Source organism: Oxyura jamaicensis, chromosome 2, assembly GCF_011077185.1.
Source record: "Oxyura jamaicensis isolate SHBP4307 breed ruddy duck chromosome 2, BPBGC_Ojam_1.0, whole genome shotgun sequence".
Taxonomy (NCBI): domain Eukaryota; kingdom Metazoa; phylum Chordata; class Aves; order Anseriformes; family Anatidae; genus Oxyura; species Oxyura jamaicensis.
The window spans coordinates 1,874,302-1,887,118 of record NC_048894.1 but is presented as its reverse complement, the minus strand read 5'-3'; the positions used below and the strand labels follow the sequence as shown (position 1 = coordinate 1,887,118).

Genomic DNA, 12,817 nt, shown 5'->3' with positions numbered 1-12,817 from the left:
CTTTGGCAGGGAAGTCATAGCTGCTGGGGCTGCATTGGATCTGCTGTGCCTTAGTCAGATCTGACACAGCACCCACCCCAACAAGGAGCAATGAGCTGCATTTCGCTAACTCACTCACCCAGGAGACTGATGTAGAGCTGGATTTCAGACACAAGCACGTACTCTCACTCCCGTGCCTTGCAAGCCCAGAAACATGGCATTTGTGCATGCTGTTGGGAAACTACACATGGAAACGGTAGCTAGATGTGTGTAATTATTTATATCTCATGCAAAAGGACTTTCACAACCTTGATTATCAAACTTGTCCTGGTTCTTTTCACTGAGTCAATACAAGTTTTTTTCCCCTAAAGGGTGAGAGAGGTATGCAAGGCAGGAGTGGTTAGAAAACAAGGTACAGAACTGGGATCGACAATGAGTACAGACATGTTTTCTACATCTGAGCAACAATTCACTAGCAAACCAGTACAGCAATCAAACACTTTTAGGAATTCTCCAGATTCACATCAGCATGCACAGAGAATTCAGGTAACACACAGTCACGTGTGGGCATCTGTATTGACGTCCACTCGAGATGGAGCTGACCATCAGACAAGACCAGGGAAATACTCCAACGCAAGACTGGCCAGGAGCTTGACCAGCACAGAACAAGAATAAGAAGAAAAGGCACAAACATTAAAATAATAATAATAATAAAAAATCGTATATTCCACACTGAGATCTTTCCTTGGGTCAAAAAGCCCCATGAAGAGTTACAGGGCTGACTCTTCCTACAACCTCCAGTCTCATTGTCTGCTAGACAGGGCTCAGGTTCAGACTAAATGTGACAGTGTTGGTCCCATACAGGCTCTCAGCTTGGAGAGTCAAAAGAATTGATCCCTAGAAGTCCGCCCGCCTAATCTACACATTTTAGTGTAAGTTGAATGGCCTTCACCAACCCCTGGTTCTCCTTAGGGTAAGGAAGAGCTGGAAAGGGGGAAAAACAAACAAACAAACAATAGGAGCCCACTGGCCGTCAGTATAATGGACTAAACATTGATCTCGATCAAAGGACCAAAAGGTGTCCAAGAATAACATGCATTAGTCTCCTTGTGCCTGTTAGTCAAGCTGTGCCTGTTCCTTACCCCGCTGGACAAACTCCACCTGCAGCAAGGTGGTGCTGGAACTGTTCAGCAGCTGGTCCCAAGCCGCACCAACTGGTCCCGTTCCCCCCCATCCCACATGGGGCAGAAGATGAGCCTGTGAAGGCAGGACAACCCCGTGGCGATAATGGTTATCATATCAAGGCACACCTCCCTCCATGTAACCTGTGGTAGTGCCTGCCTCACTGGGGCCCATCAGGATGCTCGTATCTGGCCAAAAAGTCAGGGTGCTGCATTGCTCTCAGGACCTTGGGAGGCCCAAATGGCTTGCAGACACTTTGGGAAGACCAGGGGCACCTCTACAGTTGCACCAAGCTCCTCGTCATGACCAAGGCAAGTACAAGTGCACTTGGGACACCATACCACATGAAGTTACGTGACTAATGTGGTCATTAAAGCAATTCTAATTCTCACTCCACAGAACAAAACAGATCAGAAATTCCTATCCATAGAGCGTCTACCTTCTACAGTGCCAGCTGGCCAGGCTGAGAGGCACAAGAACTCTATTTGATGATTACTTTTCTATAACAAACATAGAAACAATGAAGACTTCTTTAAATAAACCCATGATGCCCACTTATTTACAGGAGTAAAATGTGACTCGTGATTCAAAACTATTTGTTGCTCTGTACTAGCTTGTCCAGCCAAAGGCCTTGCTGAAGAGGAAAACAAACACTGGCCTCTGGCAGTCAGCCCGTTACATAGGAGCTGATATACGTGTAGGAAGCCAGAAAACAGGAAAACTGGCAAAAAAAGAGGCCTCCATTCCTATGGCAGCACGAAGCTGTCATCATTCAGCTCAGAACTACTACTTTTGGGCAAAGGTAGCTGAAACTGGGAGCCTTTCAGTGGCTGGCTGGTGAGCTTCCAGAAAACAGTACAACACTAAAAAAAAATAATAAAAAATAATAATAATAAAAAAAAAGCATTGCAATGCTTTTTCATTGTAGCAGAATGATTATAACCCTTCAGGCTTTAAAACAAAGTGGAATTTGACTAGGTTGGAGTAGAGAGGTGACACCAGTGAGGTAAGCAAGCCCATTTTATGAGTCCTTTGGGGCTGCAGAAAAGCCCTGCTGGGGAACGGCACCAGGGTCTCCAGCGCTTGGCCGCAGAGGATGGTGACTTTTACCAGGGCTCCTCCAAATGCTCTCAGCTCGGTGTCACAAGCCCAGCTGCAATGCTGTGGCCTTCCTCCCACTCCTGGGCAAGCTCTGTCACATGCAGCCCATCGGTGGATCAGAGGAACACGATAGCCAGAGGCGGCTGGCACGTGGGGACACGAAAGAGGATCAAGGGTACGTGGGTACATGAGAGCCTCACTGAAGGAGGGTGTAGAGCAGAAATCAATTACATTTTCTTTCCCAATGCACGAGATGTTTCTGACCTGTGGCCAAGACCCACGCTTATCACCCCGCTGGGTTTTATCTGTACCACCTGACAAAGCCACCCTCTCATTTGGGAGGGCTGGGAAGGGCTTTCCCTACCCGTAGACACAAGCAGCGTGGGAGCAGATGACAAGGGGTTGCCAGCACAAGAGCAAATCAGGAGAGCAAAGCAAGACTTGGCCTAGTCATCCCCCCACTCCTATCCCTCCCGGTTTCCCAAACCCTTGTGGGATAGCAGCACAGACCAGAACCATCAGCAACCCACCTTAGCAGTAAAAGCAACAACTCACTACAAAACCACCCCGAGAGGCAGAGCAGACCAGGAGGAGGTGACCTTTCTTCCGTGGCCTTCTCCTTGCCTTGGAGCAACCTTCCCATACCACCAAGATGGCCACATTTGACTTCTCCTTTCAGTGCCTCAATGGGGATAGCACAGTCCTGTCCCGTGGGGCTGGAAACCACCTATAACCTCCAGGCATGTCACCCACAGAAATCCAACAGCCCAGAGACATGGTGCTGAGGAAACAAAGGCACCTTGTCCAACGGTGAATCGTACCATTAAGCCTTGATCCTGTCACACACCCAGGTGACTTTGTGAATATTTGTCTCTGTGAGGCAACAAAATTGGTAATGTTCCTGTTTTACAGATGCAAAGATGGCAGGATTTTCTGAATTCAGCCTCCTTAAAGTGTCCTGTGTCTTAAGTGTGGGTGCATCCTCTCCCATCCCTACAAAATACCCCAACACCAAACTCTGGAGAGAGACACTGAACATCACCTTGCTTCCAAAGCTGTTACCACCTGACCTTCACCGCAGCACAGAGCCAAATATTTAGCAACAGGAGCACAGCATCCCACAAGACCACCTTGGCAGCAGCATCTCCCACCTCCAAGCCTCACCTGAGGAAAAAGCCCCCCCGGCTTACCATGGGTCGAGCCGTCAGCCGGGACACGCAGCCATGTGGGTGGAAAGCTTAGCCGGGTGATGAAAACTGCCTGCTCTAACTTTTCAGCTGCTTTATTTACTGGTTTTAAGAGGAAAGGAGAGAAAAAAAAAAAAAAAAAATCAAGGAAGTAATGTTCCTCTCCCAAGGTGCACCGCAAAACATTCTTGGTAGACATGGAAACCCCTGGCGGGCTGCCAGTCCTTGGCAAGCCTCCACATTAACATTTCAGCAAGCAACTCAACACTGGGATGGCTTTTAGGGCATTTAAAGAGGAACAGCAGCCAGGGGCGGGCGACGCGATGGCTGCTCCCCCTTGGCAGGCGCTGGGGCTGCTCCTCCTCGGGCTTTGCCTTGGGCTCCATGGGGAAGTTTGTCACATTTCTGCCGTACGCAGGGCAGGCAAGTTATGGCAGAGCGGGGTGAAAATGAACACAGCCTCCTCGTTTCTCCTACAAGAGATGTTCCCTAGCTGCAGCCTGCAGGGACACAGGATGATCCTCATAGACGTAAAGGGAGGCTGCAAGGATGAAAGCATCTTCCTGTGCTCTGGGGATCAAGCGGCAGCAAAAAGTATTTAAGAAGATCTATTTGTCCCCTGCCTCAGGGCTGCCTCTTCTTTGTTCAGGGTTGGGTTGGAGAGCAATGGGGAGCTGGAAGCCTGGCCTGGTCTCCCTGGAAGTCTCCAGACACAGCAGGGAGAACATGAAGCCTCACTGCAAGGAGAGCAGTGAAAGCCTGTGAGTGAATGCTTTATGCCCCTATACTCGGGCAGGAAAGGAGACCCTCCACCTTCCCTCAAATCCCTTCTTCCCACTTATTTGGGGATATTCTGTGTGCATGTGCACAAGTTTCCCACTGGACAATCCATCAGATTTCCATCAGCAGCGCCTGTGAACAACATCACAGCGTGTACGTGAGTGTGAGCACTCTGCGGGACCTTCTCACAAAGCATGCTCGTGTTAGAAAGCTCTTTTAAGAAATCGCAGGTATGCGGCCAAGATCTATATCAATGAAGCCAGAGAGAAGGAAGGAGATTTACTGCCCTGCTCTCTGCTGACAGGCTTGGGGCGTTTCCAGACCCCAGGTCTCCCATGGCTCTTCATCTACTTGTCCATCAGCCCAAACGTGGGCAGCCCATAAGATAAGCCCCAGGGGATAAAGGAGAAGATGAGGCAGGCAGGAACCACATCTCCATCCCCTTTCAGTGCTTCGACCCTTGGGGTTTTGACTGCAAAAGCTGAGCAAACTCGTACAGTTCAGGGCTGATATATTCTCCAAAACACCTTTGTGCACCACCACCAGCATCCCAGTGGGTGGCAAGCTGGCACGTCTAACAAGATCCACATCTTATTTATCTCCCAGGAAGATACAGAAGACAGGCTATAAATAAGGAAGCTGATGAGTTTAACAGCACCTGTGGTTTTTTGAGGAGACTGGTGGCCATCCAGTAATCGGTGAGCACGTAAGAGCACGTGCAATCTGGGCAATGATTAACCTTATCCCGTGAGGGGTCACTGCTGGTGTGGATGTACATGGGAAATGACAGCTATTTGCCATCTTTGCAAAGCTCACTTCCTCACTGTTGCTAAATTCAGAAGTTTTGCAACACTTTTTCTCTCTACAAAAGATCCTTGAAGGGTTAGGTCACCAAACGGAAAGTAAATGCTCGCATAGAAGTTTCCTTGCCTTCCCTGTCGTGAATGAAAATAAAATTAAAAAAAAAAATAAGCTCAAAGAGATAGAAGATCAGTATGAAATCTTATCATATAAAACACCAGAAGGAGATTCTGCTCTGACCTGCCTGTTCAAGGTATTTTCAAATTATCTCAAGGAAAAAAGTTGAAACAAAGTTATGAAGTGCTGACAGGTCTGGAGTCTGCAAAAATCTGCATTTTTTTTTTTTTCCCCTGAAAACTAAAGGAGGCATTCAACTTCAGTGATCCATATACAGAATAAGAAATCTGAAATCTGGAAAAACATGACTTTTTTTTGTGTGTGTGTGTGCTGTTTTCACATAGCTCTTGGTGCATTATAAAAAATAATAAATATTTTTTTAAAAAAGCCCTACACCTCTTGAGGACCTACAAATAAAAGGGTAGGTGCATTGTTGAACTCCCAGCCCAGGGGCAAGGCACTGATAATAATCTACAGCCTGGAAACAGCAGCCCAGAGGCTTCGGAGGATCGTGCCGTGTTTGACGCAGGGCCCAGCAGCTGCGTTTCCAGACTCCTCTTCATTTTTTTTAGACCACTTTTTTTTCTAAAGGGACGCAGTCCCACATGCAGCAGAGCTGGCAGCACAGCGTGCCATAGATTTGTGCCCCTCGGTTGCATTTCCTGGTGTCTGACAAGATGTGGGTACAAACCAAAGGTCCCTGGGGCTCAGATGGAGGTAACAGCTCTGCCTCATACCTTTCTTCCACGGGGGCAATAGCCAACACAGCTTTTTACCCAATATCACATCTTTAAAATGCAATACACCAAAATCCAGCATCTCCTTGACCTTTATCCCTTGGCCAGTTTCAGCTGAATTAAAACAGCAGCAACAAGCTGTAAAAGTCCAGAGGAGGGAAGGCAGGGCAGAGGAAGAGAGAGAGGGGCAAGAGAACTGTCTCGCCCAGAAACCCCATTTCCTTATGAAATTGAGCTGAAAAACGTTAAAACCAGCTCAGTGAACCACTGCTGGGGATCCCAGAGCCCCAGGCAGGACTTTCAGGGGGTAAGGGAGGATCAAGCTGGACAGTTTCTGAGACAGATGCACAATTTTCCACCTCAATGCTGCCACCATCTGTTGTCTGCTGACCAGACCTCACCGGACATCATCCTGCCTCACCTTCCACCGGACCCTATCCTTACACTGATTTTCCAAGCATTCAGTATCTCATCATCTCACGAGCCAGAAGCCAGCAGAAGCAGTCACCCCGTGAACCTGCACAAAGGCAGCAGAGAGCCTAACGCTGCTTTTCCTCCAGCGCGGTGGACGCGTTGGCTTCATTCCATATTCCTCCAATCTTCACAGCCTGATCAGTAGGCAGGCCTTAAAGCCGGTCTGCCTATTCGAGCTTATAAAATATTAATTTGCCACGTAGCTATTTCTCCTGAAATTGCACTTAGTTCTCTAAAAGTGCTAGAGGGCAGTAGCAGAAGTGACTAGATCCTCACGGATTTCGTTGCTTGCTTTCTGATCTAAAATCCCAGGCTTCTCCCAGCAAAGAATACAGCAAATAATACAAAAACTTTGAGTATGGGAGAATACAGATAACTCAGTCATCCCAAAATACAATGAGACAGGATGGATACAAGGCCTCGTGTGGCTGGATCATGACATTTCAAAAGCAAACGAGCCCAGATCTTTATTTCTTTAGAGTTCTTGGCAATGAGACACCAGAAATTTATGCCTCTTATAGCATGGAGAGAGATTTTTAAGCAATTCTGTGATTCCCGTTGGTTCTCTGCTAACTGGACTCAAAACTGGACTTTTGAAAACAACTCTCCTAATGCTATGAAAAAAAAAAAAGAAAGAAAGAAAAAAAAAAGCTTCCTAGTCCCAACACTCAACGTTTCCTCTGAAACAAGAAAGCTGCAGCTGAGAAGTTCATCAGCACGTGCTCAGTGCATTCATCGGGGCTCAATCTGTAAGATATTTTTAATCTAGCAAAGCAGGTTTTTTAACCCATTTTGTCCACACACTCTCCTCCTCGCCCTCTTTTTCGGCCTGTAGCCCAAGGTTTGGCTCTGCTGCTCTTCCCAGCTGCCTTCCACTCCCTCAAGACCTGAAGGCCAGGCGAAGTTGCAAAATGCAGCAACACATCCCCGAGATCCTTCAGGGATGAACGATGCTTTTAAATCCTGAGACACCAAGAGCTCATCTCCAGTAACACCGGGCTCTGCTAGCACAGGGCAGCTGCGGTGCTGCTGATGCATCAGCTTGGCTTACAGCCCTTTTTCATTAGGGGAAGAGGCTGCTCTCAACAGGCAGGGAGGGAGAACAAGAGCAGGAGAGCTGGAATCAGTCAGACAGCTGTAAAAAAAAAAAAAATAATAAAAAAAAAAAAGCCAGGGTCTTAATGAATAAATAGCTTCCCTCTTGCTGGAACAGATCTGAGCACTGCTTTGCTCCCTGCGTCCCCCCCTGCACAAAGCTCCGGCGGAGAAGCAGCAGAGCACCCTGTAAGCGACACCAGCCTAATTAATTAATTAATGACTCCTGTCTCTGGCTGCTGGGCTGGGAAGGAAAGCAGCAAAGAAGGGCCGGGACAGCACGTGACGGCTTCTGGTAAATGCTGAACACTGCTGAGAGCCGGCTCGGTTATTCATCACCTCTCCTGCTTTGGGCTACAACAGCAAGGAGAAGGTCGGAGATACACCAGGGAGGGAAGATGGCGTGGGATCCACCCTCACAGCATCCTTTCTCCTGGATGAAGCCTTCTTCCCTCTTCTTGTCGTGCTCCAGAGTTGCCATGGCACAGTTAATCGAGGTAAGGAGCTGCCTGCTTTATGGATCAGAGGGCTTAGGGGTGTCCAGAAATCCTGTTCTTTCCATGCAGGTTACCCAGGGAGGGCAGGTGGGGCAGAAAGCAGGGAATTTAAGGTGTTAGGGGCTCCTTCAGGTGATGTTTGTTGCTTTCTGCCGGCCCAGCCTGTAAAGAAAGTGCTTTTAAAATGCCAGCAGCTGATGATGACCACAGTTGGCACTTAATTGGTCTTTTAATCCCCAAAGAGAACTTGAGAGAGCACAAAAAGTCCCAGCACAGCGTATTCTAGCCCAATACTCCCTGTCCAACAAGTGTCCCACATCAGGGGCTCAGGGATAGAGGAGGACCAGGCCTGACACAGGTGATCCCGTCCATGGATGTACAGGTGGCCCCCTGAAATTACAGCTGCCAAAAAATGAGCTGCCCAACCATTTTCAACTTCTCAAGCACTTTTCTGAACTAAGGAAGCCTGAGCCACACTGGAAGCAGCCACTGCATTGGTCTGGGGTCAGAACCCCAGTGCTGCAGTGCTGATGAGCAGAGTGTTCATACAACAGGGCTTGGCTTCGCTCACATTTCTGATTGTTTCAACTAAAACTTGCAGCTGTGCTGTGTCTGTGTTAAGGGCTCTAATACACTAGCAAAAGAACATCTTGTCTCAGCAGGTTAAGAGTTGCATCCATGGCTGCCTTGCCCCTCACCTGGCCTTGACTCAAGCCAGGTCTGATCTCTGTAGCCTTTGGTCTGCAGATTTCAGCAGTTTGTCTCCACCACAGAGGCAACAGGAGCAGTGCTGTGTTCGTATCCCCACCCTACAGCCCAGGTCCTGCCTCATCTTTCCAGATGCCTCAACTTAAATTTACTTAATACCGCATTTTCAGCATTTCAGTATTGATGGACCCATCAGCCTATCTGACCATGGTATAACAACCCCAGCAAGCCAAACAGGAGCCTATAAGCTTTGCAAATGCACATACATCCTGCTGTAGACATTTTCCCAAGCTGCTCAGCCTACAGAGGCTCTCAAGGTGACTGGCCAGGCAGAACTTTCTCTTACAGAGCACATTTAACAAGGCATGCTTCGCTGAAGACAGGTCAGTGTGCAGACTCAGCTTCCACCTCACCAAGAAGACTTAAAAGAGAAAACAACAACAACAACAATCTTGCCATTTCCAAACACCGAGACAGCCACGTGAATAAGCATCCTGACACTCTCAGTTTGAAGACAGATGTTTCAAAGACACACACACATTTTCCAGGATTTGTCCTCACGCCAAAGCAGAACAAAGATAAATGTCAAAACTAGGAAAATCGTTATAAAACAGGTGTGATTTTTTTCTCGTCTGTTTTACTTATACCAGGCTCTCTTGAAAACACATCCACTTCTTAGTGTGCTGGAGGGAGTAAATCTTGTCTGGAAACCCGAGCTGCACAACAGGTTAATTACCAGGTATCCAAAAAATGAGATTAGACCAACAGCCAGTTTCTGTGTTTCTCAAGGCAGATGAATTACAGGCTGCTCCAAAGCTCTGCAAGGACTTTGTTTTTTCTTCCTTCAAATAATTATACAATGCAGTTTTCCCCAGTAATTCAATTTATGCTAAGCCAGCTCATCAGAGCAAACAGAGGGGAGGTCAAAGGGACTGGACATCAGGGCATTGGAGAGAGGAGACAATAAGAGCCTCTGAACATGACTTTATTTATTTATTTATTTATTTATTCTTCCTCTTTGCATCAGCTCACCTCTAAGAGGCTTGGAATAGGTATGAATTTGGACCCTGAGGCGGGAATAAGTTGCAGGTGTTTGGTGTCCAGCACATGGTTTACTCAATTATTCCCTTATTGAGTCAAGTTCTGCATCTGCCATATCTTTAATAAGTTCTTAGTCTCTCGACTGGTGTTTGGAGCTCCGTAGTTAGAAGGTAAAACTCTGACCTAGGCAGTTATGTAAAATAAATTCTTCAGAAACTCCATCAGACTAGAGGTTGTTGACCATTTTCCCTACCAATATAGCAAGAAAAATAAAGATGTTTCTGATCCCCCCACTTTCCAGCTTAGACTCCGTGCAAAAGCTGCAACACGGATTAGATTGTAGAGAAAAAAGACTACTTTTTCTACTAGTTATGAATATCTTCAGTTTATATTATATTTCGTGGTGTATTGTTGGGCTCGAGGGACAGTAGCCCTCATTTGTAGCCTATGTGTGAATGTGATGGATGTGACTCTGTATGCAATAGTCTAAAAGTACCTGTGTGTGATTATAGTTCAAATGAAGGTAGGTGAAGTTACCAAGTGGACTTCTGAGGTTGATTTCCCTTGTGAATGCACGGATTTAACCCAATAGCTGACAATAAAAAAGAAGAAATTGGAAAATTTTAGTGCAGAAAGATACGCACAAGCAACATGTGTGATGATTTAAGAGATACGCCTTAGCTTTAAGAAGGGCATCCTCAAGGAAGATACAAGCATTTCAGGCCAGATGGAATATTCAAATATTTGAAAATATTTCAAAATATTATAGAAAATTACAAAGCTGTTTTCTGGAAAGTTCCTTATCATGGTCCATCGGAGAAGATGGGCTCAGAGAGAGGGATGGAGACCATACAGGGTGCAAAGTCACTGGACCTTCCCAGACCCCCAGACACATGATCTTAAGGAAAAAAAACAGACATGCTCTCAGACCATTCTGGTTATTTGTGGAGGGATTGTACACATGGATAAATGCATAGTCTCTGCTAACAGTCATACAAAATTCTACAGCTGTGCTAAAGAGGTTGTTCCGTGACTGCTGCCACTCTCAGATGGAAAGAAGCATCAGGGTTCAATCTTAAACTGGTGTTCACAGGGCTGTGAACTGGTCCAGGTATTAAAAAAATAACGTTCTAGTGGGGAACGTGCGAGGTCTGAGACCGTGAGAGGGGTCCTTCAGCCAGCCCAGGAGCTGCCCTAGTGCAAGCAAACCTCATGACCAGGGCATCAGCTACATCTACGCAGTAATCGAACAGTAAACACCAGATTTAACAGCTATCACACTTAATTTAAACCATTATGGTCAGCCTTCCCCCTCCTCACCCTAAATACACCACCGTATTATATTGTCCCTTGACCTGTGAAGCCACAGATTGATTATCATTACTGTATTTTGGATGCTGTGTCTGGACCATGCCAGGGCTCCCCACCAAGACATTTTGTTGGCTTCTCTAGATGGGTTTTGCCCACAATGACGCCCATCCTCAGGTAGCCCATGTCTTTCCTGTTACTCAGAAGGGGAAGGGATGGGGTGTGCTTGTGCCTCTGTCTGAAGCACCATCCCTCCTAAACATCTGTGCCCTTTAGATACGTGCAATCAGATGCAATTAGGACTAAACATTATTAGTTTTCCCAAGCCCGGCCATGCTATTTTTATTTGCTGCTTAGTGAAGCAAATAAAGCTGTCTCCTTTTCCACCGGGGCTGGTACCTTTTCTTGCCCCACACCCCACCCCAGTCACCACTGACACTTTCTCTCTGAAATGAATCAGAAAAAGTGAACGTGAATATTTTCTAGCTAGGAGAAACAGTGTCAAACCGTTCTGACCTGAAAAGGCAACCTGCCTGGAAATGATTTAGTGTTTGGGGGTTTAGTAGATGTTTTACAGCCCTGAGAGTCCAACGTCAGCTTGGATCCTTCTCCTTATGGCGTGGTTTCTGCCTGCTCCCAGCCTGGGAGCCTCCACAAAACCCCGGGAACAGCAGGGTTTGGGATGGTGCTGTTTTCACCACAAGCAGATCTTGTGCCTTCAGAGGTAGGGGAGCCTGCCACGGCAGGTGGAGAAGCAGGAGAGGGGCCAGGGTGTTGTCAACATGGCCCAACATGATTCATGCATTCCACACACACACACCCCTGCAAACAGCCCTACAGGGTCCCATCATGGCAAACCCAACAGGTAGGGCAGTAACCAGCACCCAGCCCCTGTGGCTCCTGCTGGGGCCAACTTGATTCCTAGGATATCCCCAGATCCCACCGGTTCGCTTCCCTGCTCCTACTCCCAGAGATCAAGTAAAGAATGGGATCTCAAGGGTAGTGTTTACCCGATCTAAGTCAGGCATCGAGGAATTAGCCAGATCTGAGCTAATCACTATAGGCTCCACTATTAGTCGCTCAAGAGAAATACTCACTTATTCATCAGACCTCAATCAGCTGCCTCAATGAGGTGGATGGCTCTACACGAGTGCTGCTTTCTCATAGCCATCACATAACTACAGAGCAATTAGCTTAGACCTAACTATTTGTACTGCACATTTTTAAGCTCTTAAGTAAGGGCAGATGCACTTACTTCAGAGGGAGAGATTTAGCCTGAGGGGTAAGACACAAATATAAATTTCTTTATGCCTACTGGCATCAACAAGTGATGTGAATGCCCCAGCTGCTGTGGGAGATGCAACTGACACAGTCAGAGGCTAAGGAGCTATTCCGCTGTCCTGCGAGAGACACCCAGACCAATGGTCTGGCATTGGGTTAATATTCATAACTGCTGTTGGCTAGGAGTTGGATTCACCAGCGGTCTTATCTTGTTTTAGACACTGTGCTGTACGCTGCCTGTTTTTTATCTGCTGCTCCAGCCAGCGCAGGTCTTCCATCAAAGTAATGTGGAATATTTACCAAGGTCTCCATCATCGTCTCCTTTACATTAAAGTTTAGGCTACTTAATCAAGCTGGAAGTTTCTTTTTGCTGTAAGATCATTATACATCAGCACGGAGCATCTCTGGAGCTTTGTAACCTGTCATTTACTCCTTTCTGCTCATTTCTTTTTCTTTCTGGAGCCTCAAATTTTTCATATTCCCATAAATAGTGCCCAGATACCTATGTGGTACCAACACTGTAGTGAGG

General features: G+C 47.0%; 2 protein-coding genes across 4 annotated transcripts in view; one reads left to right on the top strand and one right to left on the bottom strand.

Annotated features, from left to right (window-relative positions):
• Positions 1–12,817, bottom strand: part of ALS2CL (ALS2 C-terminal like) — a 60,479-nt gene that overhangs the window by 40,063 nt on the left and 7,599 nt on the right. The window contains exon 1 of one of the 3 annotated variants that reach the window (XM_035319641.1): positions 3,453–3,630. The exons of 1 other annotated variant lie outside the window; for it this stretch is intronic. In XM_035319641.1, coding sequence (XP_035175532.1) covers positions 3,453–3,455 — 3 coding nt within the window. In that variant the 5' untranslated portion in view covers positions 3,456–3,630. Of the gene's footprint in view, positions 1–2,792; positions 2,817–3,452; positions 3,631–12,817 lie in introns of those variants that run through there. One more of the 3 variants, XM_035319646.1, reaches the window with a different exon arrangement.
• Positions 7,331–12,817, top strand: part of TMIE (transmembrane inner ear) — a 31,280-nt gene continuing 25,793 nt past the window's right edge. Inside the window, exon 1 of the mRNA XM_035319659.1 lies at positions 7,331–7,950. Coding sequence (XP_035175550.1) covers positions 7,753–7,950 — 198 coding nt within the window. The 5' untranslated portion in view covers positions 7,331–7,752. The remainder of the gene's footprint in view (positions 7,951–12,817) is intronic.